This window comes from Bos mutus, chromosome 11, assembly GCF_027580195.1.
Source record: "Bos mutus isolate GX-2022 chromosome 11, NWIPB_WYAK_1.1, whole genome shotgun sequence".
NCBI classification, from domain to species: domain Eukaryota; kingdom Metazoa; phylum Chordata; class Mammalia; order Artiodactyla; family Bovidae; genus Bos; species Bos mutus.
In genome coordinates this window covers 34,531,808-34,557,359 of record NC_091627.1, presented here as the reverse complement: position 1 = coordinate 34,557,359, position 25,552 = coordinate 34,531,808, and the positions used below count along the sequence as shown (strand labels likewise).

Genomic DNA, 25,552 nt, shown 5'->3' with positions numbered 1-25,552 from the left:
AACATCAGTCCTTCCAATGAACACCCAGGACTGATCTCCTGTAGGATGGACTGGTTGGATCTCCTTGCAGTCCAAGGGACCCTCAAGTCTTCTCCAACACCACAGTTCAAAAGCATCAATTCTTCAGTGCTCAGCTTTCTTTATAGTCCAACTCTCACATCCATACATGACCACTGGAAAAACCATAGCCTTGACTAGATGGACGTTTGTTGACAAAGTAATGTCTCTGCTTTTTAATATGCTATCTAGGTTGGTCATAACTTTCCTTCCAAGGAGGAAGCGTCTTTTAATTTCATGGCTGCAGTCACCATCTACAGTGATTTTGGAGCCCAGAAAATTAAAATCAGCCACTGTTTCCACTGTTTCCGCATCTACTTCCCATGAAGTGATGGGACCAGATGCCATGATGTTAGTTTTCTGAATGTTAAGTTTTAAGGCAACTTTTTCACTCTCCACTTTCACTTTCATCAAGAGGCTCTTTAGTTCCTCTTCGCTTGCTGCCGTAAGGGTGGTGTCATCTGTATATCTGAAGTTATTGATATTTCTCCCAGCAATCTTGATTCCAGCTCATGCTTCTTCCAGCCCAGTGTTTCTCATGATGTACTCTGCATATAAGTTAAATAAGCAGGGTGACAATATACAGCCTTGATGTGCTCCTTTTTCTATTTGGAACCAGTCTGTTGTTCCATGTCCAGTTCTAACTGTTGCTTCCTGACCTGCATACAGGTTTCTCAAGAGGCAGGTCAGGTGGTCCGGTATTCCCATCTCTTTCAGAATTGTCCACAATTTATTGTGATCCACACAGTCAAAGGCTTTGGCATAGTCAGTAAAGCAGAAATGATGCTGTGAAAGTGTTGCACTCAATATGCCAGCAAATTTGGAAAACTCAGCAGTGGCCACAGGACTGGAAAAGGTCAGTTTTCATTCCAATCTCAAAGAAAGGCAGTGCCAAAGAATGCTCAAACTACCACACAATTGCAGTCATCTCACATGCTAGTAAAGTGATGCTTAAAATTCTCCAAGCCAGGCTTCAGCAATACGTGAACCGTGAAGTTCCAGATGTTCAAGCTGGTTTTAGAAAAGGCAGAGGAACCAGAGATCAAATTGCCAACATCCGCTGGATCATCAAAAAAGCAAGAGAGTTCCAGAAAAGCATCTATTTCTGCTTTATTGATTATGCCAAAGCCTTTGACTGTGTGGATCACAATGCATAAGATAATATATAGGAGCTGTGAATGGGCTTTTTTCAGGAGACTCCCTGAAAGCATCCTAGCCAACCCTGAGTGGTCTGTTCTAAACATGATTGTTTCTTAATGTTATCTACAAAACTCAGACCCAGCTAATATTTATCCTCTACACTGACCCACCTAACTTTAGTCAGAGGTTCCTCCTATTGTGTCTGTGCACCTTCAACACTGATGGACCCTCTGTATTTTTACGCAGGTGTACAGGTAACTCCTTGGAGCACCTGTGATCACTGAGGTCATTTCGTTCATCAGCTTTCTCTCATTGGTAGGCTTGCTGTAACTGGGGCTTATCATGAGTAACAGAAGCCATAGTTCTGATCTGCTATGAGACGAATCCCAGAGTCCCAGAGAGGAATCAGATTTCTTGGTGGATCTGGATCTTCTAACTTAACTCTGGAGTTAAATGAAATCTCTGTAAATTTAGAAGAAACACGGCATCTGAAACAACTTAGCAAAACTATATTATACTGACCATTTGTACTCCTGAGTGATGTGCTCTAGACTAATGCAACATTCTTAAAACCAAACTTTCCTAAGCCACCTCATGCTTTGTACGTAATTATGTGGAATCTGTCTTTTTCACCCTGTTTCCTTTACTCTCTAGTGGACCTGATTGGCGGCTACAACATTGGTACCATCAGCCATGAGAGCCGTGTGGATTGGCTGGAACTTAATGAGACTGGGCACAAGCTTCTCTTCAGGGACCGGAAACTTCGTGTGAGAAGGGTTACTAAGGCCTTAACCACTGACTGGTCCGTAAAGGATGTGGTACTAGCTGCCACCAGGGGAAGTGGGAGGCAGAATGGGACATGATTTCTTGGGGCTATGCCATAAGCATAATGAACAGCACAGAAGGATCAACATTTTCTAAATCTAATATCACCACGCATCCCATTTTACCCTGAGAGATTGTATCATGCAGGCACCAAAATCACGAGGGGAATTTGGGAGTTGGTGTGTCTCTTACTATTCACAAATCTGTGACTTCATGAACCACCCTCACCCCTGCATTCCTCTTCCTCACCGCCCAGCTGACCTTTACCACACCTACTGCTCCAGTGCTCTTCGGCCACACTTAGCACTGACGCTGACTTGAGGACAGTCTCCCCCAGCCCTTTATTGATTCTGATCTCAGTGTGGTATCGCCAGTGAGTTCGACCTCGGGGACTACCTGGTGATTTTTTATTTCATTTTCACTGTGATGTAAAAGCCACATCACTTATTTCCAGGCCATTTAATTTGTCTCATGACCTTATTTTTGTAATCCAGACTGATAACTCTGGCCCAGAGTTATTCTAGGAATGAAAGTCTGACCTTCACCTAACTTAAATTCCTAGGGTGTAGCCCTTTGCTCTTTTGGTCATCTCTTATTTGGCCAGTGTCAGAATATACCAAGTGAGCATGAACTTGAAGGGTTTATGGTCGAAGTTCAGTAAGCTTTGAAATTCAGCATGTACCTGACTAGTGGGCTAGCTCACCACATTTCCCCATTAGGAAATGGTCCAGATGGGAAGACACCCACATCTTTTCTTAATTGTGTATCTACTTCTTCCTCCTCCAGTTGCATCTATACGATATTGAAAGCTGCTCTAAGACGATGATCCTCAACTTCTGCTCCTACGTGCAGTGGGTCCCAGGAAGTGATGTGCTGGTGGCTCAGAACCGAAACAACTTGTGTGTGTGGTACAACATTGAGGCACCCGAGAGGGTCACCACGTCGTCTATCAGGGTATGTCCACGTCAGGGCACCTCACACATAGTGTCGGGCTGATTAATCGGAACCCAAGGAAACTGGGAAGGCTGCTTGGTTTCTCTGCCTGCCACCCATAACCTCTCTGATGGAGTTGGCAGGTGACACTTAGACTGCTTCCCACAGTGGTCTGGGCCCCAGAGCCATCCTTGTTCAAATTTCTGACATTATATTAGACCCTCAGAGTACTGGTCCCTATTATAGTGGGAATTCACCAAGTCGAATTGTGGAGTTCCCTTAGACTGGAAGATCCCCAGTCGAGGAGGAATTCCATATCACACCTCCTTATGTGCTGATTCTCTGTTACAAGCCATTCAGAGTTCTGTTTTTTTCAGACTGCTGATCACACCCTCTGTCCTACCCCATGACAACCTCATACACACAGTAATATCCCAAATATGGGAGGAGCCTATGGAAACAGAAAAGAGGCCCGTGTGCTAGGCTAGGATGACTGCCACGGGTGTATATAGAGCACTTGATGCTTTCTTTTTATTCTTTTCTCAATCTCTTTTTTTTCCCCTCCTTTTTTGCTTCATTTTAGACTGATTAAGGTTTGATTGTGGGGGTGGGAGCTTGTCCTTTTGTAAATACCTTTTTTTGGTTTGAAGATTAAATATCCTGTTTCTATAGTAATTACCCTTAAAAGTTCACTATGTATTTAAATTAACAAAGTCTGAATTTAAGCAGCATCCACCCACCCTCCACTGCACTGCAGACAAGGACCATACAAGGCTTTAACTTTGATTCCCTCCCCTTTGCCATTGTTGTTTAGTGTTGTCGTTCTTTGTAATATTTATTTTATTTACTTATTTGGCTGCTCCAGGTCTTAGCTGCAGCATCTTTTAGTTGCAGCGTATGAACTATTAGTTACGGCATGTGGGATCTAGTTCCCTGACCAGGGATCAAACCAGGCACTCTGCATTGGGAATGTGGAGTCTTAGCCACTGGACCACCAGGGAAGACCCTGTTGTCTAGTATTCTGTTCCTTTCTGTCATCCGCAAAGCTAGACATTACTGTTTTACACAGACAGAATTTGGTTAGACTTACCATCATAGTGCCAGTTTCCCCATTCACCTTTCCCTTTAACCTGCTGATCTTCCCTCGGGAGTTATTTTTCTTCCTCTTCTTGAAGTGTAACATTTAGAAGATTCTTTAAAGTCTTTTGATGATAAAATGCTCAGGTTTTGATTATCTGAAACTATTTTTACTTAGAGCTTTGCTATTGAAAGATACTTGGGCTCACTACCCAATTCTAGATTGACAGTTAATTTTTCTTAGCCTTTTACAAATGTTTTCCCATTGATTGACCTCTTTTGTTCTGGCAGGTTTACTAAATAGCCCCTTCTATATAGGTGGTCTGTCTTTTCTCTCTGGTTGCTTTAAAAATCTTTCTTTTTTAATCTCTTTTTTTTTTTTTTGGATGTGTTGAAATTTCACTACAATATGTCTGGATATAAACTTCTTTTTATTTATCTTGCTTGGTGTATATTGTGCTTCCTATATTTGTAAGTATATTTCCATCAGTCTTGGAAATTTCTCAACCATAACCTATTTAAACATTGCTTCTTCTCTCATATTCTCTAGTCTCTCCATCAAAACTCTAATTAGGCATATGTTAGATTTCTTGTCCTGTCTTCTGTGCCTTTTCATGCTAAATTTTTTTTAGCTCCATGGTAAATTCTGGATAATTTCTTTTTTAAAAAAACTTTTTACTTCATATTGGATTTATATTGGATGAACAATGTTGTGATTGTTTCAGGTGTATAGCAAAGCCATACATATATAAGTATCCATTCTCCCCCAAACTCGCCTCCCATTCTGGATAATTTCTTAAAATACATCTTTCAGTTCATCGGTTCACTTTCATCATTGTCTAATCTACTATTTAAACCATCTATTGTATTGTTTTTCCACTTCAAAAATTAAAGGCTTTACTTGGTTCTTTCTCCAACCTGCCTGACTATTTTTTGATAGTCTCTTGTTCCTGTCTTAATATTTCATCTTTTGGGTCTCTAATGTTTCACACATAATTATTTTATATTCCATAACTGTCTTTTTTCCTGTTATTTTTTATATCCCAGATCTCTGGAGGTCTGAAACTTGTCTGTAGTTATTGTTTACTCCCTGCTAGTGGTTTGTTAAGTGGTATTTTGCTAGTTTTTAATTGTGAGCTCATGTTACATTGAATGTCATCTTTTGGAATCCTGAGGGCCTTAGTTGGACGTGCTTTCCTCCAGGGATGATCTGTATTTGCTTATGCAGGAATCAGGCATGTTAATGATCTATATACTCCTTTGGTTTCCTTTACTGAATAGAGGATCCACGTTTAATGAGAAATCCTCAGATTTGACCTCCCCATTCTGCTGAAGGACCCAAAGTTTACTCTCCTAATACTGTGTTTGCCTTAGGGTAACTATAGTTTTCCCATCTGCTCACCTTACATTTTTTTCCTGCTCTCTTTTTTTTTTCTTTTGGTTTTAACTTACTGACCTTTCTTTCTTTTTGTGGAAGGGAAGGGTGGGAGAGGGAGCAGGAAGCTTTCCTAGTGATTTCTTCAGTTGAACTCAGCAATACATTAAAAAGGATGTTCCAAGTTCAAGTTGAATTTTAGCTGGAGAACCTTTACCAAGGTTCTCCAGCTAAATGAATACCAAGTCATGGTACTGCTGGCAGCAGAAGTGGATGCCACACTTTGTCAACTTATCCCTAGCCACTAGTGCTATCATAGCTATGGTGTACTTTAACCCAAGGATGTACTTTAACCCCACAGATGGGGAATTTTTATATGCTTGAGGGAAGTGTCAGAAAAACAGAGTATTGTCATTCCCTCAGAGTGTGAGCAGTAGGGTTGGATGAGGGTGGGTCTTTTCTGCAGTTGAGCCTGTGTCAACATTCACCTGGAATTCTGGTGGGGTGGGGGGATTGAATTTTTACAGGGTGATGTTGTAGGTCTGGAGCGAGGTGGGGGAAAGACGGAGGTGATGGTGACTGAAGGTGTGACTACAGTTGCCTACACCCTGGATGAGGGCCTTATTGAGTTTGGAACAGCCATTGATGACGGCAACTACACCCGGTGAGACATGAGGCTGATAACCAGCACGGTGGTGGGGAAGTCTGGGTCTGAGGACCTGCCTGAGGTAGACAGCAAAACCAGCCATGTCTGAAAAGGACCTGGTGGTCCTGGGAGATTAGACAAAAAGGGCAAATAATTGCCTCCCCCATCCTCTTGCTGCCCCATCACCAATATTCCTTAGTGTCTTCCTGACCTTGGACTCATTCCTTGTGCTTTGCTTCCTTCCCTCTGCAGGGCCACAGCCTTCTTGGAAACTCTGGAAATGACCCCAGAAACAGAAGCAATGTGGAAAACCTTGAGTAAGCTGTCACTGGAAGCAAAGCAGCTACACATTGCTGAGAGGTGAGCCGGGCTGTGGAACCCAGGTGCCAGGCAGCTCGGAGGGAGAGATGGCCGCACAGTGTCTTCCCTGTGGGCTGCTCCTCCCCAGGGTTGGGGCACCTCTTGCCTTCCCATGCCAACAGATGTCATGGAACCCTTCCACAGTGCAGTTATTCCAAACATCCTCCCATCCTAGAGTATGAGAGTATGGCTTTTATTTATTTTTTAAAATTTTTATTGGTCTATAGTTGCTTTACAGTGTTGTGTTAATTTCTTGCTGAACAACAAAGTGAATCAGGCATTCATACACATATACATATATCCCCTTTTTATAGATTTCCTCCCCATATAGGTCACCACAGAACACGGAGTAGAGTTCCCTGTGCTGTACAGTGGGCTCTCATTAGTTATCTGTTTGATTAGATACATTTGTAGTGTATATATGTCAATCCCAATCTCCCACTTCATCCCATCCCCTCTTCTTCCTTTGGCAACCATAAGTTTGTTCTCTGCAACTGAGACTATTTCTGCTTTGCAAATAAGTTCATCTCTACCATTTTCTAGATTCCAAATATAAGCGATGTTGTATGATATTTGTTTTTATCTGACTTCCTATAAGAGTATGTCTTTTATTGTTTTCACTCCCCCACCTTGTAACTAGGTGCTGCTTCCAAGTGTTTAACGCTCCTACCCTACAATCTATGTGTTGACGTGTATATTCCAATAATGCTATAGGAGTGTAATTTACAGGAAAAACATGGGACTCCAGACTCTCCTGTTTCAAATCTTGATTCCATTTACCAACTATGTAACTTTAGAGAGATTAACTTAACCTTCTCAAGCCTTGGCTTCTCCATTTTCTCTATGAAATGAGGATAATAACAGTATTCACCTTGCAGTATGGTAAAGAAGAGTGGCAGAGTGGCAGTGATAGGGGAGACTCAATGAAAGGATCTGTGCAAAGGGCACAGACCAGAAATGCTCATTAAACGTCAGCTGTGTGGCTTTGGCAAAGATTCATCCTTGGTCCCTTTTATCCCATCCCCCCACAGCTAGACTCACTTCAAGTCATAGGGACAATAAGCCAGGGTCTTTATAACGTACCCCAAATCTCTTAGTTGTTCAACCCTACTGTCTCCACCCTAGAACAGACCACCACCATCTCCTGCATACAGTGGTGCAAAAACCTCTTAATTAGTCTCTTAATTAATTAGAAACTGCTACTTAGACCCCTACAATCCTTAGAACCATAGCAGCTATGGGAATTTTTTAAAAACATAAGTTAGATCATTTTCTTGCTTGTGCTTTGTATAAAACACAAACTCCTAAGGCCCCACAAGCTTTGACCCTGCTTCCTTCTCATATCAGGTACTTGCCCATTAGTCTCCAGCCACACAGGCATCCTTTGTCCCTTTGAGCACACCAAGCTCACTCCTGCCTTGGGCCCTTTATACTAGCTTCTCCCTCTGCCTGGAGTAATTTTCCTCCATCTTGGCATGATGGGCTCTTTCTTGGATTCAGGTCTCAGCTCAGATGACAGCTCCTGGAACAGGCCTTCTCTGACAACCAACTTAAATAGTCCCCTCAGTTTCATTTTCCATTATTTCAATTAATCTTTGTTTATTTGTTTGCTAATTATCTGTTTCCACTAGAAAGTAAGTTCCCTGAGAGCCAGGCCCTCATCTTTGTTTTTGTGTCCCCAGTGGCAAGAACAAGTGCCTGGCATATAACGATGCTCATCGTATATCTGCTAAACCAATGAATTAATTATGATTCTATAATAATATTGTTATTGTTATTGCTTCCATACTTTAGGTGCTTTTCTGCTCTGGGACATGTTGCAAAAGCTCGGTTCCTCCATGAAACCAATGAGATTGCAGATCAAGTGTCTCGGGAATATGTAAGTATTCTCCTGATTCGTTCACTTTTTTGAGCTGAGATTTCTCTTGGCACTCAGACCCACGACTCTTAGCTTTCCAGCCATGGCTAATTTCCTCTACCCTGCCCTCCCCATCACCACCTTCAAGTCAGGCCATTTTGGAGTTGTTTGCCAACCTCAAGCCTCTAAGCCCCAAGTTTTTCAGCTTCCTAAGCCTTTAGCCTCCACATCTGTCTGACCTTCCTGTCTCCACTTACACAGACAGAATTGTTCGTGGGCACCAACAGAATAACCAGAACCTTCTTTTTTCCCACAGGGTGGAGAAGGAACAGATTTTTATCAGGTCCGAGCACGACTAGCCATGCTGGAGAAGAACTACAAGCTGGCGGAAATGATCTTCTTAGAACAGGTAATAGGAGCAGAGGAGCTGGATGGAAGAGGGAATCAGAGAGGAAAAAAGTGAAGCAAACTCAGAGGAAGAATGAGCACTGGTCAGCTGGGCTATCAGAGGCCTGGAGAGAAACTTTAAAAAGGTTTATACAGTGAATTTCACTGCTCCATAATTTCCTCCTCTGGGTTCGTTCTGACAATCACTTCTTTACTTCATAGAAAGTCTACCATCTCCCTTTGTTCTCCACAATTCTTGTGCATGGAGATAGATCCCAATTTTGTGAGGCCCAATGCTTATTCAGTTTGAGAAGCCTTCTTTAAGAAAAGTTGCTTTGGAAGGAGCCTGTGCAAATAAGGTGCCCTGAAGCTTATGCTTCTTTTAGTTTCATACTAAGGATGAAGCTTTCAACCCACACAGACTGGCATCTCAGCCAGGCTGAGGAGCGCTTGCTAATTTCTGATCCTCGTGTCTTCCTGGTGTCCCTCCTCCCTCTGCCCGGCCTCCCCTAGAACGCCGTTGAGGAGGCCATGGACATGTACCAGGAGCTACACCGCTGGGATGAATGTATCGCTGTGGCTGAGGCCAAGGTACCGGTTCTGTCTTCCCCACAGTTGTTCAGAACTAGGGCCCACCAGTATCAGAAACCCCTTCTTGTCAAGGAGGCTGCAGGAGCTGGAACAGTGTTGGGGCTGGACCTCATAGTGCGGGGAGTTGGGCCGCTGGTGACTGGGAGGATTTCGGCTGTTACAGTGGGATTGGACATGATGGGAAGCAGCGGGGCAGGAAGGAGGGGCGTGACTCCTGGTTCTCTTCTGCTGCATGTCAGGGGCACCCGGCCCTAGAGAAGCTGCGCCGGGGTTACTACCAGTGGCTGATGGACACACAGCAAGAGGAGCGGGCAGGCGAGCTTCAGGAGAGCCAAGGGGATGGGCTAGCAGCCATCAGCCTCTACCTCAAAGCTGGGCTCCCCGCCAAGGCTGCTCGGCTGGTGCTGAACCGAGAGGAACTGCTGGCCAACACGGAGCTGGTGGAGCACATCACTGCTGCCCTGATTAAGGGCGAGCTGTATGAACGGGTACCCTGGCTTCCAGTTCCCATCCCGTAGCCCCCAGGGCTCAGTGCCCTCTCCTACGCAGTGGTGTCTTGGAGTGCACAGCCCTCCCTGAGTGCTGGCTGAATCCTCCACGCTGGGGACTGACAGTTGATTTTTGTGTAGTAGGGGTGTCTTTGAAGTAACATGGGATGTGTTAACAGGCAGGTGATCTCTTTGAGAAGATTCGAAATCCACAGCAGGCTCTGGAGTGCTACTGTAAAGGCAGCGCATTCATGAAAGGTACTGGCCAGTCCACAGTATTGCAGACTCCTGCCTTAACAGTCCCCTGACACCTGGCTTCAGGGATCCCCCATCCCTCCACTTCTCTCTTGTACTCCACGCCTCACTTCTCTGCCTCATGGTACCCGAAGCCTGCACTGAATGCCCTCTCTGTCTCCGGCAGCGGTGGAGCTGGCTCGGTTGGCATTCCCAGTGGAAGTGGTGAGACTAGAGGAGGCGTGGGGGGACCACTTGGTGCAGCAGAAGCAGCTTGATGCGGCCATTAATCATTACATCGAAGCCAGGTGTGGTGGTCCAGGGGTGCAGAGGGCATTTGGACGTGAGGTGAGAGGTGATGGGACAGCAAGGGCACCAAGGCCTCACTAAAACAAGGGAAATCCCCAAATGTGGGTTGGTGTATGCTTGAGGTATCTCTACCTCCATCCATTTTCCTCTTTCCTCATATACATTTATCCCTTTTCCAACTATGCCAGGTGCTCCATTAAAGCAATTGAGGCTGCCCTGGGTGCCCGCCAGTGGAAGAAGGCAATTTATATATTAGATCTGCAGGACCGGAACACTGCGTCCAAATACTATCCTCGTGTGGCCCAACACTATGCATCGCTGCAGGAGTATGAGGTGAGGGACAGCCCCTTTCTGCAGCATGAAGCAGTATAGTACAGGAGGATGAGGAGAGAGCCCAGAAGGACCACCTCACTAGATCCTTCTTACTGGGGCCCAACAGTGTCACCACCCTAAATGAAACACACCACCGTTTCATTCTGACATGACACAGAACCCTCTCCCAGACATATAAAGCAGGTTTCTAGCATGAGAGATGCTTCAAGAATAACTTCAACATTAGCAGATGCAAACTATTATATATAGGATGGATAAACAAGGTCCTATTGTATAGCACAGGGAACTGTATTCAATATCCTGTAATAAACCATAGTGGAAAAGAATATATATATATGTGTGTGTGTGTGTATATATATATATAAAACTGAAGCGGAAGTTAACACAACATTGTAAATTAACTATACCTCAATAAAATTTTTTTAAATTAAAAAAAAAAGTATCACCAACATATTTACAGTATAGAATCATCATGGACTGCAAAAACATGAGGCCATCTTAAGTTCAGTTCAGCCACTCAGTCGTGTCCAACTCTTTGCAACCCCACGGACTGCAGCACACCGGGCCTCCCTGACAATCACCAACTCCTGGAGTTTACTCAAACTCATGTCCATTAAGTTGGTAATGCCATCCAACCATCTCATCTCCTTCTCCTCCTGCCTTCAATCTTTCCCAGTATCAGGGTCTTTTCCAGTGAGTCAGTTCTTTGCATCAGGTGGCCAAAGTATTGGAGTTTGAGCTTCAGCATCAGTCCTTCCAATGAATATTCACGACTGATTTCTTTTAGGATTGACTGCTTGGATCTCCTTGCAGTCCAAGGGACTCTCAAGAGTCTTCTCCAACACCACAGTTCAAAAGCATCAAAGAAAGTTCAAAAGCTTTCTTTATATTCCAACTCTCACATCCATACATGACTACTGGAAAAACCATAGCTTTGACTAGACAGACCTTTGTTAGCAAAGTAATCTTAAACTCCCACTGTATTGTCCTCATACTGTTTGGGGCTGGTCTTTTATCGAAACAGAAGAAAGCCTGAGACACCTACAGTCACCTTGTCTTCTCTGTGACTGTACGCTAATGGAGTTCCAGGCTCTGCTCCCTCCCAGCTGAGGTTTGTTCTTTCCTCCTCCAGGCTGCTTTCACTCTGTCACTCTGACCTTGTGCCTCTCCCTGTCTCACCTGCAGATTGCGGAAGAGCTCTACACTAAGGGAGACCGGACGAAAGACGCCATAGACATGTACACCCAGGCTGGCCGCTGGGAGCAAGCCCACAAGGTGGGCAATGGTGACATTCATGAGAAGAGAATGCTACCTTCATGGCTGTGTTGTCCCTTCCCCTAGTCGCTAATCTCCCCACTTCACTGGGCTCCCTGCAAGCCAAGGAAGAGTACCAGAGTACGGTCTGGGTAACTGATGCCTAGCCAAAAGGAAAGGCAAGGATCGTGAGAGGCTCTAGTTCCCAAACCTGCAATTCTGAAGAGAGCAGATGGCCTTGGGAGCTGGGAATCTGAAATACCTCTGCTGGAGCTCTAGTTACACTGGTAACTGTTCTCGTTCATGCTCCCAGAGCCCAGTGGGTGCAATAGGAGTAAGTTAGTGGGATCGGGTGCCCCCACCCAGCACAGGGCATCTCTGACCCTCCTGCCTTAGCAGAATGTAGTTCTTACTCTGCTCCTTATGGACTTGGGATCCCTGAGCTGAGTAGGAGAGTGGCAATAACCAAACTCCTGTGCTTATTGGGAAAGTTCAGAGTTCCTGTGAAAACAGGCTTCCTTGAAGAAACCCCACTTCCCTGTCTACTCTGTGTTGCCCTCTGCTTCCCTTGGGAATTAGTGCCTGAGGCTGCCCTGACCCTCTGTGTCTGCACAGCTGGCCATGAAGTGCATGAGACCAGAAGATGTCTCGGTGCTGTACATCACTCAGGCTCAGGAGATGGAGAAGCAGGGCAAGTACCGAGAGGCTGAAAGGTGAGCCGTGGCCCCAGGAGAGGTGTAGCGGGATATGGGGCTTGAGGGCTGAGGTCTGCAGATATATGCCCTCTGCCCAGAAGACAGGGACAGAATCCCTTAGGAACGACTCTCACAGCAGGAATCTGGGTCTAGGAGGCCACAGGTGTTTCTCCTGTCCCCAGGCTATATGTGACCGTGGAAGAGCCTGATCTTGCCATCACCATGTTCAAAAAGCACAAGTTGTATGATGATATGATCCGCTTAGTAGGGAAGCACCACCCAGACCTCCTCAGCGACACACACCTGCATCTGGGCAAGGTGAGCCCTTCTCCTGCTGCTGCCCATTTCTCCCCCGAAGAGGCTCCATCTGCCCTTCTCCCCATCCTGACTTGCCTCTCCCTCCCCAGGAGCTGGAGGCCGAGGGCCGACTCCAGGAGGCTGAGTATCACTACCTTGAGGCCCAGGAGTGGAAGGCGACAGTGAACATGTACCGGTCCAATGGGCTTTGGGAAGAGGCTTACCGGGTAAGGAGGTCTTCACCTTACTGGGTAAGGATGTACAGGGTCCTTCCAACCTGCTTTCCCACGCTCAAGTAACTGTCTAATTTTAAACTGGTCGTGGGTGTCTTTGAAAAAAGTCCATACCTACACACAAAATTTCACATACAATTTTAATGGTTTGTGAACGACCTGAAATCCATCCTTGGACCCTAATCAGGTTAATAGAGCTGAAATTTAGCCCTCTTCCTACTGCTCTGGAGAGGTACCTGATCTTTTTCCAAGCTGAGGTCAAGTCAGAGATGACAAGGGAGCAGCCATGTACCCCTGTGTTGGAGGGTTGCCAAGGGGCTTTGCTTTTCAGGTGGCCAAGGCTCATGGAGGAGCTAATGCCCACAAACACGTGGCCTATCTGTGGGCGAAAAGCCTAGGAGGAGAGGCTGCCGTGAGACTGCTCAACAAGCTGGGACTCCTGGAAGCTGCTATTGACCATGCTGCTGACAACTGGTGAGGCCCCAAGCCTTCTCTCTGGGGGCCCCATTCCAGACAGCCTCTATATAGAGAAAGAAAATTGATGTATAACTTAAAAGCATTTCTAGAGGCTGAAGCAAGAGTGAAGAAATGTGGTAAGGAGAGATCCTTGGAAGAGCTTGATAGAGAGGCAAGAATGAATTAGTAATTCTGCTCCTGTTCCCCTGGGGGCTCAGAAGGGTGTTTAATCTTTGGCTGTTCTAAGGAGAAAGGAGGAAAGAGAACAATTTTTAAAGCTAAAATGCTCTAAGCCTGTAATTTACTGCTGAGTAATGTGTGATGTGAGTAAAGTGTAGGTCTCTCCAGTGGCTCAGATGGTAAAGAATCTACCTGCAATACAGGAGACTTGGTTTTGATCCCTGAGTTGGGAAGATTCCCCTGGAGAAGGAAATGGCAACCTACTCTAGTATTCTTGCCTGGAGAATCCCATGGATAGAGGAGCCTGGTGGGCCACAGTCTATAGGGTCAGAAAGAGCTGGACATGATTGAGCAACTAAGCAATACACACACAATGGAAATGTGATTCCATTAAATGCAAAATGAGCTTTTCTTTTTTTTAATTAAGTTAAATTATTAATTTTTTGAAGTGTAGTTGATTTACAATATTTGTTTCAGGTGTCCCACGTGGTGATTCAGTATTTTGTATAGATTATACTCCATTTAAGGTTATTATAAAACATTGGCTGTGTTCCCTGTGCTGTGTAATGTATCCTTATAGTTTATTTATACCGAGTAGTTTGTACCTCTTAATCTCCTTATCCGTCTTACCCTTCCCCCTTTTCCTCTCCCCACTGGTAACTACTGGTTTGTTCTCTATATCGGTGAGTCTGTTCCTGTTTTGTTATTTTCATTTGTTTGTTTCATTTTTTAGATTTCATATATAAGTAATAACCTATAGCATTTGTCTTTGTCTGATTTATTTTACTAAGCATAATATCTTCCTGGTCCATCCATGTTGTTGGAAATGGCAAATTTTCATTTTTTATGACAAAGAGTCGGACACGACTGAGCGACTGAACTGAACTGAAGTGAACTGAATATTCATGTGTGTGTGTGTGTGTGACATCTTCTTTATTAATTTATCTGTTGATGGACACTTGGTTGCTTCCATATCTTGGCTATTGCAAATAATGCTACTATGAACATTGGGGTTCCTGTATCTGTAGTGTTTTTGTTTTCTTCAGCTATATACCCAGGAGTATAATTGTTGGATCTTATGGTAGTTCTGTTTTTCAGTTTTTTGAGGAACCTCCATACTGTTTTCCATAGTGGCTACACCAAATTATATTCCCACCAACATTTCATAAGGGTTCCCTTCTCTCCATATCCTCACCAGCATTTGTTATTTGTAGATCTTTTTTGATGATAGCCATTCTGACAGATGTGAGTTGTTATCTCATTGTGGTTTTGACTTGCATTTCTCTGATGATTATTGCTGTTAAGCATCTTTTCATGTTTTCATGTTAGCAATCTGTATATCCTCTTTTGGCAAACATCTATTCAAGACTTCTGCCCAAAAGCGAGGTTTTCTTAAGCAAATTTTAAGAACACCAGTAGGAATCCTGCAATGAGTCAAATTGCTATGGGTGGTTTTACTTGTTTCCGGAAGATTGTTTTCCTGCTAGTGCAGATGTGGCTCTGTGGGAGGTGGTGGAAGCACCAGGGGTCCTTCCTGCCTGTTGGTATTGCACTCTCTGTGCTTCTCTTATCATTTTGTTGATTTTTAAAAATCTGCCCCTTTTCTTCCCCTCAATCTGTGCCCTCCGTTTCTCTTCTCTTATAAAAGGAAGTATAGTGTAGACAAACCTTGTTTGGACCTCCCATTTCAGCTCCTTTGAATTTGCTTTTGAACTCTCCCGGCTGGCCCTCAAGCACAAAACCCCTGAGATCCATCTCCGATACGCTATGTACCTGGAGGATGAGGTATGGATGTGGTTCTTCCCCATTGCTTTTGACTCTGACCACAGAGCCCTCCTTCCCATGCCCTGGTCCACTCCTGCTAGGCATTCAGATCTCCTGTCTCACGGCTGCCTGGGGTGCCAGTCTCGTCCTCATCGTGTATGGCTGTTTCCCTCTCCCTCCAGGGAAAATTTGAAGAGGCTGAAGCTGAATTTATCAAGGCCGGTAAACCCAAGGAAGCAGTCCTCATGTGAGTTACCCCACAAATTCCCTAATCCTGTCCTCCCAGACTCAGCCCCAGGGCCTCTCGTTGTCATTTTCACCTTCATCTAAACCTAGTACCAATAACTCTTATCCCCCCTCAGTGACATGGTTGTTTGCCTCTCATCATTGAGGCCTCAGTCCTATACTCGGCCTCCTCTCTGTCCTCATCTGGAAACAGGTTTGTCCATAACCAGGACTGGGAGGCAGCTCAGCGTGTGGCCGAGGCCCATGACCCTGATAGTGTCGCCGAGGTGCTCGTGGGGCAGGCTCGGGGGGCCTTGGAGGAGAAGGACTTCCAGAAAGCAGAAGGGCTGCTGCTTCGGGCCCAGAGACCAGGCCTGGCCCTCAATTACTATAAGGTGGGGCAGCAGATTCAGGGGAGGAATCCCATGAGGAAGGGTGAGAGGTAGGAGAGCCCATAGCACACTACACTGAACCCTGTGTTTGAGAAGGTTAACCCTGGGGAAGGGGGAGGAGCAGAGGGAAGGAGGAAAAGAGGTCCAAGGACCCAGGGACCAGTGGGCTATAGTGGTGGGCCTGTGTGCAGTGGGAAGCTGTCATGCCATCCTGATACCTGGAAATCTGAGCAGGAGGCCGGACTATGGAGCGATGCCCTGCGGATTTGCAAGGACTACGTGCCCGGCCAGCTGGAGGCACTGCAGGAAGAGTATGAACGGGAAGCTACCAAGAAAGGGGCCAGGTATGAAGCCAGGGCTCCAGGAAAGAATGGGGCCAGGTATGAAGCCAGGGGACCAGGAAATGTTGGCAGGACTGAGGGTGGGTCAGAAGGTGCACACAGGCTCAGCCACACTGCCCCTTCCCTGTCCTGGTCACAAGGGCTCTCGTCCACACAGGGGCATGGAGGGTCTGGTGGAACAGGCTCGACAGTGGGAACAGGCTGGAGAGTACAGCCGTGCAGTCGACTGCTACCTCAAAGTGCGGGACGCAGGAAGCAGCAGCCTGGTGGAGAAGTGCTGGCTGAAGGTGAGGTGCCACACCCGTCGGGCTCTGCTCCCCGCCTCCATTCACACCCAGCATTCCTTCTCAGTCATTCAGCGTTTTCCTCCCGTGTCTTTGTTTTCAGTCAGGTAGCAGGTGTCTACTGAGTGCCTGATGGATACTAGACCAGAATCTATGAAGGCTATAAAAAGGGATATAAAACAGAACCCGGAGAGACAGACATTGGGGGAAGGTAGACTAACACATGGCTCAGTTGGTTGCGAGATCTCTGTGGCCTGGAGGGGTCAGGAAGGCCTTGTGAGGGAAGAGTAGGCCTAGGGCCAGAGTTGGAAGGGCAAATCCAGACCCTGAAACTGGGCCAGATGGAGGCTGTGAGAAAAGCAGAGGCCCCTCCTCCACTCAGCAACTCCTGAAAAAAAGCCTCTGGCAGATTAAGCCAAGCTAGTATGTTTCATCAATTCTAAGATGGATTCTTAGGGTCTTTGTAATGGGAATACATGTATATTTTAATGATGTGCCTCAGATGCAGAGAAATAGGGTATTAGAAGTTATGAAGGGGTGAGACTGATCAGTCCCTGAAAATGTTGTGCAGATGCCCCTGCAGAATTTCCCAAAAGTTTGTGATGCCTTGTCGTTGAATAGTCCCTTGAAGTTGGAAGGGAAGGAAGTAGAAAGGACTGAGGTTGGTTTTGAGAGTTTAGCAAGTTTTATCAGGTATTAAGCATATGCAAGCTGGAATCAAGATTGCTGGCAGAAATATCAATAACCTCAGATATACAGATGACACCACCCTTATGGCAGAAAGCAAAGAAGAACTAAACAGCCTCTTGATGAAAGTGAAAGAAGAGAGTGAAAAAGCTGGCTAACACTCAACATTCAGAAAACTAAGATCATGGGATCCCGTCCCATCACATCATGGCAAATAGATGGGGAAACAATGGAAACAGTGACAGACTTTATTTTGGGGGGCTCCAAAATCACTGCAGCCATGAAATTAAAAGATGCTTGCTCCTTGGAAGAAAAGCTATGACCAACCTAGACAGCATATTAAAAAGCAGAGACATTACTTTGCCAACAAAGGCCCATCTAGTCAAAGCTATGGTTTTTCTAGTAGTCATGTATGGATGTGAGAGTTGGACTATAAAGAAAGCTTTTGAACTTTCTTTGATGCTTTTGAACTGTGGTGTTGGAGAAGACTCTTGAGAGTCCCTTGGACTGCAAGGAGATCCAAGCAGTCAATCCTAAAGGAAATCAGTCGTGAATATTCATTGGAAGGACTGATGCTGAAGCTCAAACTCCAATACTTTGGCCACCAGATGTAAAGAACTGACTTACTTGAAAAGATCCTGATGCTGGTAAAGATTGAAGGCGGGAGGAGAAGGGGATGACAGAGGATGAGATGGTTGGATGGCATCAGTGACTCGATGTACATGAGTTTGAACAAGCTCCGGGAGTTGGTGAAGAACAGGGAAGCCTGGCATGCTGCAGTCCATGAGGTCGCAAAGAGTCGGACATGACTGAGCGACTGAACTGAACTGAAGCATCTGCTGTACCTTACTCTAGGGCATTATTTACCCAGGTTTGTGCATGACTATACCTTCTTTAGGTGGGCTTTCTGGATGGGAGCACTATAAGCCTTGAAGGGTTTGGCAGGTAAAGAAGAAAGGCAAGAACAGGTGGGGAAAGACCAGGAGGATTCACATAGACTATAGCTGAAGTAGACTCTGTGGAAGTTAAAATCTGGTGAGGATGTCAGCATCACAGCATAAACAGAGTGAGCTCGTGGAACACTTGGATTTGTAGAATTACTGAGTTTTATGGTTGAAAGGGGTCTCCAAAGTCATCTAAACCAACACCATCCAGTAGAAATACAATGCAGGTCACAAAGGTCTAAGTCATATATGTAGTCTTAAAATTTTCTAGTAGCCACACTGAAATAAGTGTAAAGAGAAAGGTGAAAATAATTATATTCTGCTTAACCTATTATACCAAAACTATTATCAATATTTCAACACAAAATCAATATAAAAATCTATCAAGGTAGTCTACATTCCTTTTTTCATACTAAGTCTTTGAAATATGTGAGGTTACAGCACATCTCAGGACTAGCCACATGTGACTCGTGGCTGCTGTTCTGGACAGTATGAATCTAGACCAACCATCACTCTGATGGGTGAAGAAACTGAAACTCAGAAATGCCCAACACAGGCTGCCGCCGCGGGCGCCCCCGCCTCCCCCGCACGGCTCGCCTCCCCGCCGCGCACCACCCCTCCCCAGCCCGGGAGTTCGCGCGGCCTCGGCCCCGAGAGCGGCGGCGGGGGCAAAAAATTAAAAAAAAAAAAAAAAAGAAAGAAATGCCCAACACAAATAGTTGCAGAATGTCCTGGGCTCCTGCTTTAGGGGTTTTTTCTCTACACCATGCCACCAGGGTTCTGTTTGTGACAAAGACCTTGAGAAACCAGTTTGTGAAAGGTGACAGAACCAAATGCAGTGCTCTCAGGCAGCAGTGAGTGTCTGAAAGAGGAAGAGCTGAAAGGAACAGATAGGTCCTCTGATGGTCATGTAAAAGCTCTGATGGACCATGAGGCAGAATTTGCCCCAGAGGGTGGAAAGTGAGGGAGAAGGCAAGAAAGTTGGCATCTGGAGGTAAAAATAGAGCAGGTCGAGGACCCCCGGGCAGTATTTGTCTCTCTGCCCACTTCCATCTTCTGCTCAACCCTCAGGCAGCTGAACTCTCCATCAAGTTTCTGCCTCCCCCACGTAGTCTGGAAGTAGTTCGGGCTGTGGGACCCCAGCTGATTGGAATTGGAAAGCACAGCGCAGTAAGTAGGGCACTGGGACTGAACAGAAAGATTCTACAGAGATGGGTAGAAGCCGTGTGAATTCGGGAGGGGGGTCTCCTGGCAGGCTCGGCATGCATTTCTGTTTCCCCAGAGTTCCCAGGAGAGGCGGGAAGGAGGGGAGAGAGACATCTCCAGTCTCAGATTTTCCCCTGTGTAGGCTGCAGAGCTCTATCTGAACCTGGACCTCGTCAAGGAAGCGATCGATGCTTTCATTGAGGGTGAGGAATGGAACAAGGCCAAGCGTGTAGCTAAGGAGCTAGATCCCCGGTAAGCTCATGACCCCTTCTCACTAGAAATTATTTTACTTCCTTTTGTAAAGACTGGGAGGAAGTTCTCATGGGAAGGGTGTGCTTCTGGGGCTTTGATGTGCGAGCTTTCTGCATGCCTTCACAGGTATGAAGACTATGTGGACCAGTGTTATAAAGAGTTCCTCAAGAGCCAGGGCAAAGTGGACTCGGTGAGACTGGCAGAGGCAGCAGGAGGCGAGCACAGGGAGGCTCAGAGACTTTCCCTCTTCTTCCCTCATGTAACTGTCTTTTTAACTGGTCCGTAGCTAGTGGGTGTGGACGTGGTGGCTGCTTTGGACCTCTATGTGGAGCAGGGCCAGTGGGACAAGTGCATTGAAACAGCCACCAAGCAGGTACTCGTCCCTTCCTCCCACGCCAGCCCCTCTGGGTATTTCCTCTGACTCCCAACCTGTCCTGGAGAGTCTCTCTCTCTCTTCCTCCAAAGGCCAAACCCCAAAGATCCCTAATCAGCATCAGAGAGCTCAGTCTTCACGCTCTGACATCAGGTCAGAGCATGGCATGCACATGCCCTTCGCCTCCTAAACAAATCCATGGCCTCAAGTCAGGACCCCACCCTCACAGCCTGGTCTGACCCCAACCTCCCCCTGCTTTTCCTGCACCCCTCAAACAGAACTACAAGATTCTGCACAAATACGTGGCATTGTATGCAACTCACCTGATCCGGGAGGGTGGCTGTGCCCAGGCACTGGCCCTGTACGTGCAGCATGGAGCCCCTGCTAACCCACAGGTACCAGCCTGCTCCTCAGAGTGAATGTTTCCCCAAAGAAATTCTTACCTTCTCCTCGACAGCTGCTCACACCACTCAGGATCTGTCTTCTCAAAGAATTCCTTCGTTAGAGAGCATTGTGCCCAGAGACTCCGCCCAGGCTCTTCTGAACTGTACAGCCTCTCTGGAGGATTTACCCTCTGAAGGCTAACACAGGAAACAGTCTTTCAGAGCTGAGCCCTGCACACACCTTGAGGGCCTGACTAACTTCCTCCAGAGTGTGAACACCCCTCTCCTGTCTGAGCAGCACAGCTCTCCGGGTGTTACGCCGTTAACACTGTGACTGTGCATTCACAGTCACACATCTGCCCACACCCACAGAGCACCAGTTAGGAAGAGATGGGTGTTTTCTTACCCTCCTTCTTTCTCTTCCCTGAAACACAGCACTTTCTCCAGCAGCGTCCCACAGCTCCTCCACATGCCATTTCCAGCCCAGTTTTCTTCTTTGGCCCCACTCCCCTTTTCTCTCGTAGTTGTATTCCTCTCGCTCAGCTCCCCTACCCTCTCCGCCTCCAGAACTTCAACATCTACAAAAGGATCTTCACTGACATGGTGAGCTCTCCTGGGACCAACAGTGCTGAGGCCTATCACAGCTGGGCTGACCTCCGGGACGTCCTCTTCAACCTGGTGAGGCAGCCAGGCGGGCAGCAGAGCTGGAGGGCTGCTCGGGCCACCTGGCCCTGCCCTCGTCTCTCCCTTCACACCCAGACTCACCCTAGAGCTCTGCCTTCCTCTGGGCAGCCATCCATTGACCACTCTGGCCCTCCCTGGCACTCCTCTGACCCCCGACCCAGGCTGTGTGCTCTTCCCACTCTAGTGTGAAAACCTGGTGAAGTCCAGTGAGGCCAACTCTCCAGCCCACGAGGAGTTCGAGACCATGCTGTTGATTGCTCACTACTACGCCACCCGCTCTGCAGCCCAGAGCGTCAAAGAGCTGGTGAGATGGAGCAGGGAGGGGCACTGAGCTTCACATGCGTGAACCTGAATGAATGCAAGTTCAGGACAGTCTCAAGCTTGGCCCACTTCTCCCCTAGTCTCTTTTCCATTTAAAGAAATCTTTAGCCCTTGCTGAGATGGTTTCCTTTCTGCATCCCTTTGACCTTCTTAGGGCTCTGTGCCCACACAGCTCCAGCCTCCTTATGCTCAAACATTCTAATTCCATGATTTCTACATTGACCTCTTATAAAAGATACTTTTAGCTTATTCATGATACTATATTGAGTTACTGTAGTTGGATGATGGAATTCTAGAGGTGGGAGGAAATAACCTAGGCCTAGTTCTCTTGTGCAGATGAAAAAAGCTCAGACCATGACTCAGAGCAATTTAATATTGATCGTTGATCTTCTGGTTCTATGGCTGCTTTAGTTATAAGATCATTAGTCTGGTAGTTCAGTCACTATAGGGCCAGAATCATAATGCTTTAATTCACAGGAAACTGTAGCTGCCAGGCTTTCTGTTTCACTCTTGCGTCACACCCAACTACTACCTGCAGATAAGGCCTTCTATGAAGCAGGCACTGCTGCCAAGGTGAGCAACGGGGCCAACCAAGGGTGGGGCCGAGGAGAGAAGGAAGAAAAGTTGGAAGGTAGACTGTCCCAGCTGCTCAAGTTAGAGCAGAGCTGAGTGTGGGCTGATGTGGTGGAGGATATCATTTTCCTCCATCTTCCTGGATTCTCCCCCCTGCATCCTGGAAAAACAACAGCCAAGGCCAGCTGCTCACTCCTACTGACATTTCTCTGTTACAGGCAGTTGGCTGGGAGAACATGGCCTTCATCTTCCTCAACCGCTTTTTGGATCTGACTGATGTGAGTAGGGCAGTTGTGCCCAGAAGTTGCAAGGTTTGGCCTGTCACAAGCTGTGCCCATCTCATGGCTGCCCGCTCTGCCACAGGCAATTGAAGAAGGGACCCTGGATGCCCTTGACCACTCTGACTTTCAGGACACAGACATTCCCTTTGAGGTGCCACTCCCAGCCAAGCAGCACGTCCCGGTAAGGGCACAGAAACAGGAGGCCTCTCGAGCATGACTGCACTGGAAGGGAGGACACTCTTAAGGATGGTCCTCCCAACACTCTGATGGCATCAGACAGCGATGTCTTTGGAGGGCCCCAGCCCTCACTATCCCTTCAGTGAAACTAGAAGCAGAGGAAAAAGCTAAGGCTGCAATTGGCCGCCAGTGCAAGGAGTTTCATTCGTGGGTGAAAGATGGTACATGGGACGACAGCTTAGCAAACCCCTTCCTTACCACCCTCCACTTGCCCTGCCCTGCGTGAAGCTGCTCTGTTCTTCCCAGGAGGCTCAGCGAGAAGAGGTTCGAGACTGGGTTCTCACAGTCTCAATGGACCAGCGGCTGGAGCAGGTTCTACCTCGGGATGAGCGTGGGGCCTACGAGGCTTCCCTGGTGGCGGCCAGCACTGGGGTTCGGGCCCTGCCCTGCCTCATTACAGGTACAGAACCCTAGAGCACCATATTCTGTGCTGGGTGGAAAGGAGGGGAAAATAGCAGGATCAAGATACTGTTTTACTGTGATTCAGTAAAGGATGCAGAAGACAAGAACATCCTACTTTCTGCCCCTCACTTGCTCTTTGTTATTCCCTCTCAATCCCTCTCACACTCCAATTCATCTTTTTCTCTCCCTCCAACCCCCAGGATACCCCATTCTGAGGAACAAAATTGAATTTAAGCGGCCAGGGAAGGCAGCTAACAAGAAGAACTGGAACAAGTTCCTTATGGCTATCAAGGTTAGAGAGGAAGGCTTGAGGGCTGAGGGCAGGGAGAACACTGAAGACCAACCAGCACCAACCACTGGGGTGGTGTGTATGTGTTGGGGGTGGACTGTCAAGAAGGCAGGTGCAGGCCCCACAGCCTGCTCCCCACACTGAGATGGAGCTGGTTTTCCCTCTATCGGGAATGTTCTTCCCAGTACTGCTGAGTCCCTCTCCTGCTCTGTTTGCTCACAGACCTCCCACAGCCCCATGTGCCAAGATGTGCTGAAGTTCATCAGTCAGTGGTGCGGGGGGCTGCCCAGCACCAGCTTCTCTTTCCAGTAACTGGGAGAGTCAGTAGGTTCCATCCTTCATTAAAGTCTTGTAAGTAACCGAGACCACTGTATTCTTTGAACAAGGCACCCCCAACACTAGCCCAGCACCCCTTTCCCCAAAAAGGAAACATAATCAAGTAGAAGAGAGGTCCTTTTATTATAGCTGTTACTATATAAACATATCCTAGGGGTCAATGGAAAACCCTTGTGGACGGAGCCTTCGGAACTGCACCTGCTTGACAGAAGGGAGAGCCTGGTCAGAGGGCCAGCAGCATAGCAAAGGACTCAACCCAGTTCCAGGCGTGCTCCCTACCACTGCCCTTTCCCAGGCCACAGTCCTCCTGGCCCATTACCTGGCCCTAAACCCAACTTTTCTGTGAGGTCCGGATTTCTCGTGTTTGGTCCAGTAGCTGCACATTTTCCTGCCATTTACGTTTAGGAAATTCAAGCTCTGTCAGCTCCTCCAGCTACACAAAAGGGTGGGATTAGTGCTCCAGCCCTCAGTTATATAATCCAGCGTCTCTTCAACACAATCTGTGTAGAATGAGCCCTTCCTGTTCATCTTCCTTACCTGCTCCTGTAGCCCATCCTTCCTACAGGGCCCTACCCCACGCAGGGTGAGTGCAGCCACACAGCAGTAACCAGAGAGAGCAGCCTCGGCTGCAGACATGAACACAGAAGGGATCCAGAGAGCCAAGGCTGTGTCCTAAAAGGTGAAGGAAGGGCGGGAGACAAGGAGAGGAAGTCAGGCAGGAGTGGCAAGTGCGGGTGATTAAAGGGCAGGACCCAGGCTCTGTGGACTGCAAAAAGGCTGAGGAGAGAATTGGACTCACATAGATTTTCGTGGGGTCAAAGGGGCAGTCAGCATGTCCAGACCCCTGGTCCAGCGGTACCAAAGGATCCAGCAGTCCTGGGTGGCAGTCAGCAATAAGACGACGGCCGCCATTGGCCACAGTGAGGGACACAGCGAGGAGGAGGCCCAGGGAGCAGGCAGCAGACAAGAGAAGGTTCACCAGCGCTAGCGCCAGCAGGGCCCAGTGCTGGCAGGGGAAGGAGGTCAGGGTGAGCAGCCTGGGGGGTGGCTGCCTCGCCCACTGACCAGACACCTCGGTTACTCTTATTTGGGGCTCGCTCTCCCACTAAAGACGAAGCTGAATCAGGCGCCTCCCCCCGCCCCCACCCCCGGCACACACACACACACCCTGCCCGCTTCCCTGGCACCAGGCCTCCTCCTTAAAGCTCCAGAAATCTCACCAATCGTGGGCGAAAAAGATTCCTGGACGCCAAAAGGGCCACAAGTCCCAAGGAAACGCTCTGGAAGAAACGAAACCTGAGGCCCGCACCGCTCGGCGGCCCCCACCGCCCGCGCCCCTGCCCCGGCTCGCCCCGCCCCGCCGCGCTCACCAGCAGCCCTGAGCCCACGGAGATGACATTGGCGGTGGTGTACTCCGGGGTGACGGCGCCGCGGGGGTTGGCCACGTGCCGCAGGACGGTGCCGTGCAGCACGGCCCCCAGCAACAGGTTCACGTGGCCCACCAGGATCAGCGCCAGGCCCACCCGCATGAGCCGCCGGGGGCCCCGGGCCGCGTCTGCAAGGCACAGGCGAGGGGCGCGCTGAGCCGGCTGAGGAGCCGGAGGCCACCCCAGGTCGGCCACTGGCCCGAGGGCGGGTCCAGGGTGGACCCTCGGGGGAAAACAAGGCCGGAGGGGCCGGAAATTACCGAAAGCGCAGAGGCGGCGGCACTTCATCCCGTCCGTCGGCGCTCGCCGCGGGGCAGCTCTTACCTGCCGGCCCTGGCTCCGCCCCCGCGCCCCGGCGGGCTCCGCCCGCCCGGCACACCTGCGGTCCGGCCTCCGCGCCCCCTGGCGGACAGCGGGACACAC

At 47.9% G+C, this 25,552-nt stretch overlaps 2 protein-coding genes across 3 annotated transcripts in view; one reads left to right on the top strand and one right to left on the bottom strand.

The window, feature by feature from the left end:
• IFT172 (intraflagellar transport 172) overlaps positions 1–23,745 on the top strand; it is a 37,591-nt gene extending 13,846 nt beyond the window's left edge. The window contains exons 15-48 of the mRNA XM_005895744.3: positions 1,852–1,964; positions 2,809–2,976; positions 5,935–6,071; positions 6,306–6,413; positions 8,208–8,292; positions 8,588–8,680; positions 9,172–9,249; positions 9,489–9,737; positions 9,917–9,995; positions 10,159–10,279; positions 10,469–10,613; positions 11,799–11,888; positions 12,483–12,580; positions 12,745–12,880; positions 12,970–13,086; positions 13,424–13,566; positions 15,420–15,513; positions 15,675–15,739; positions 15,932–16,112; positions 16,344–16,453; positions 16,608–16,737; positions 19,437–19,535; positions 19,714–19,823; positions 19,950–20,013; positions 20,110–20,196; positions 20,475–20,591; positions 21,147–21,257; positions 21,448–21,567; positions 22,062–22,157; positions 22,376–22,435; positions 22,521–22,619; positions 22,922–23,075; positions 23,278–23,369; positions 23,589–23,745. Of these exons, the coding sequence (XP_005895806.2) occupies positions 1,852–1,964; positions 2,809–2,976; positions 5,935–6,071; positions 6,306–6,413; positions 8,208–8,292; positions 8,588–8,680; positions 9,172–9,249; positions 9,489–9,737; positions 9,917–9,995; positions 10,159–10,279; positions 10,469–10,613; positions 11,799–11,888; positions 12,483–12,580; positions 12,745–12,880; positions 12,970–13,086; positions 13,424–13,566; positions 15,420–15,513; positions 15,675–15,739; positions 15,932–16,112; positions 16,344–16,453; positions 16,608–16,737; positions 19,437–19,535; positions 19,714–19,823; positions 19,950–20,013; positions 20,110–20,196; positions 20,475–20,591; positions 21,147–21,257; positions 21,448–21,567; positions 22,062–22,157; positions 22,376–22,435; positions 22,521–22,619; positions 22,922–23,075; positions 23,278–23,369; positions 23,589–23,678 (3,839 nt within the window). The 3' untranslated portion in view covers positions 23,679–23,745. The remainder of the gene's footprint in view (positions 1–1,851; positions 1,965–2,808; positions 2,977–5,934; positions 6,072–6,305; positions 6,414–8,207; positions 8,293–8,587; positions 8,681–9,171; positions 9,250–9,488; positions 9,738–9,916; positions 9,996–10,158; positions 10,280–10,468; positions 10,614–11,798; positions 11,889–12,482; positions 12,581–12,744; positions 12,881–12,969; positions 13,087–13,423; positions 13,567–15,419; positions 15,514–15,674; positions 15,740–15,931; positions 16,113–16,343; positions 16,454–16,607; positions 16,738–19,436; positions 19,536–19,713; positions 19,824–19,949; positions 20,014–20,109; positions 20,197–20,474; positions 20,592–21,146; positions 21,258–21,447; positions 21,568–22,061; positions 22,158–22,375; positions 22,436–22,520; positions 22,620–22,921; positions 23,076–23,277; positions 23,370–23,588) is intronic.
• A 61-nt stretch (positions 23,746–23,806) lies between these two features.
• Positions 23,807–25,551, bottom strand: KRTCAP3 (keratinocyte associated protein 3). Of its 2 annotated transcripts, none has more exons than XM_070379285.1 (7): positions 25,390–25,551; positions 25,073–25,257; positions 24,923–24,982; positions 24,502–24,708; positions 24,240–24,374; positions 24,022–24,135; positions 23,807–23,903 (listed from the first exon to the last, which is right to left on the bottom strand). In XM_070379285.1, exons 1-6 carry the CDS (start codon positions 25,415–25,417, stop codon positions 24,028–24,030), a joined length of 723 nt encoding a protein of 240 aa, XP_070235386.1. In that variant the 5' UTR covers positions 25,418–25,551; the 3' UTR covers positions 23,807–23,903; positions 24,022–24,027. The 2 variants fall into 2 exon arrangements, with proteins under 2 accessions (XP_070235386.1, XP_070235385.1); XM_070379284.1 differs by having other exon boundaries at positions 23,807–23,900.
• Between the last annotated feature and the right edge of the window lies 1 nt (position 25,552).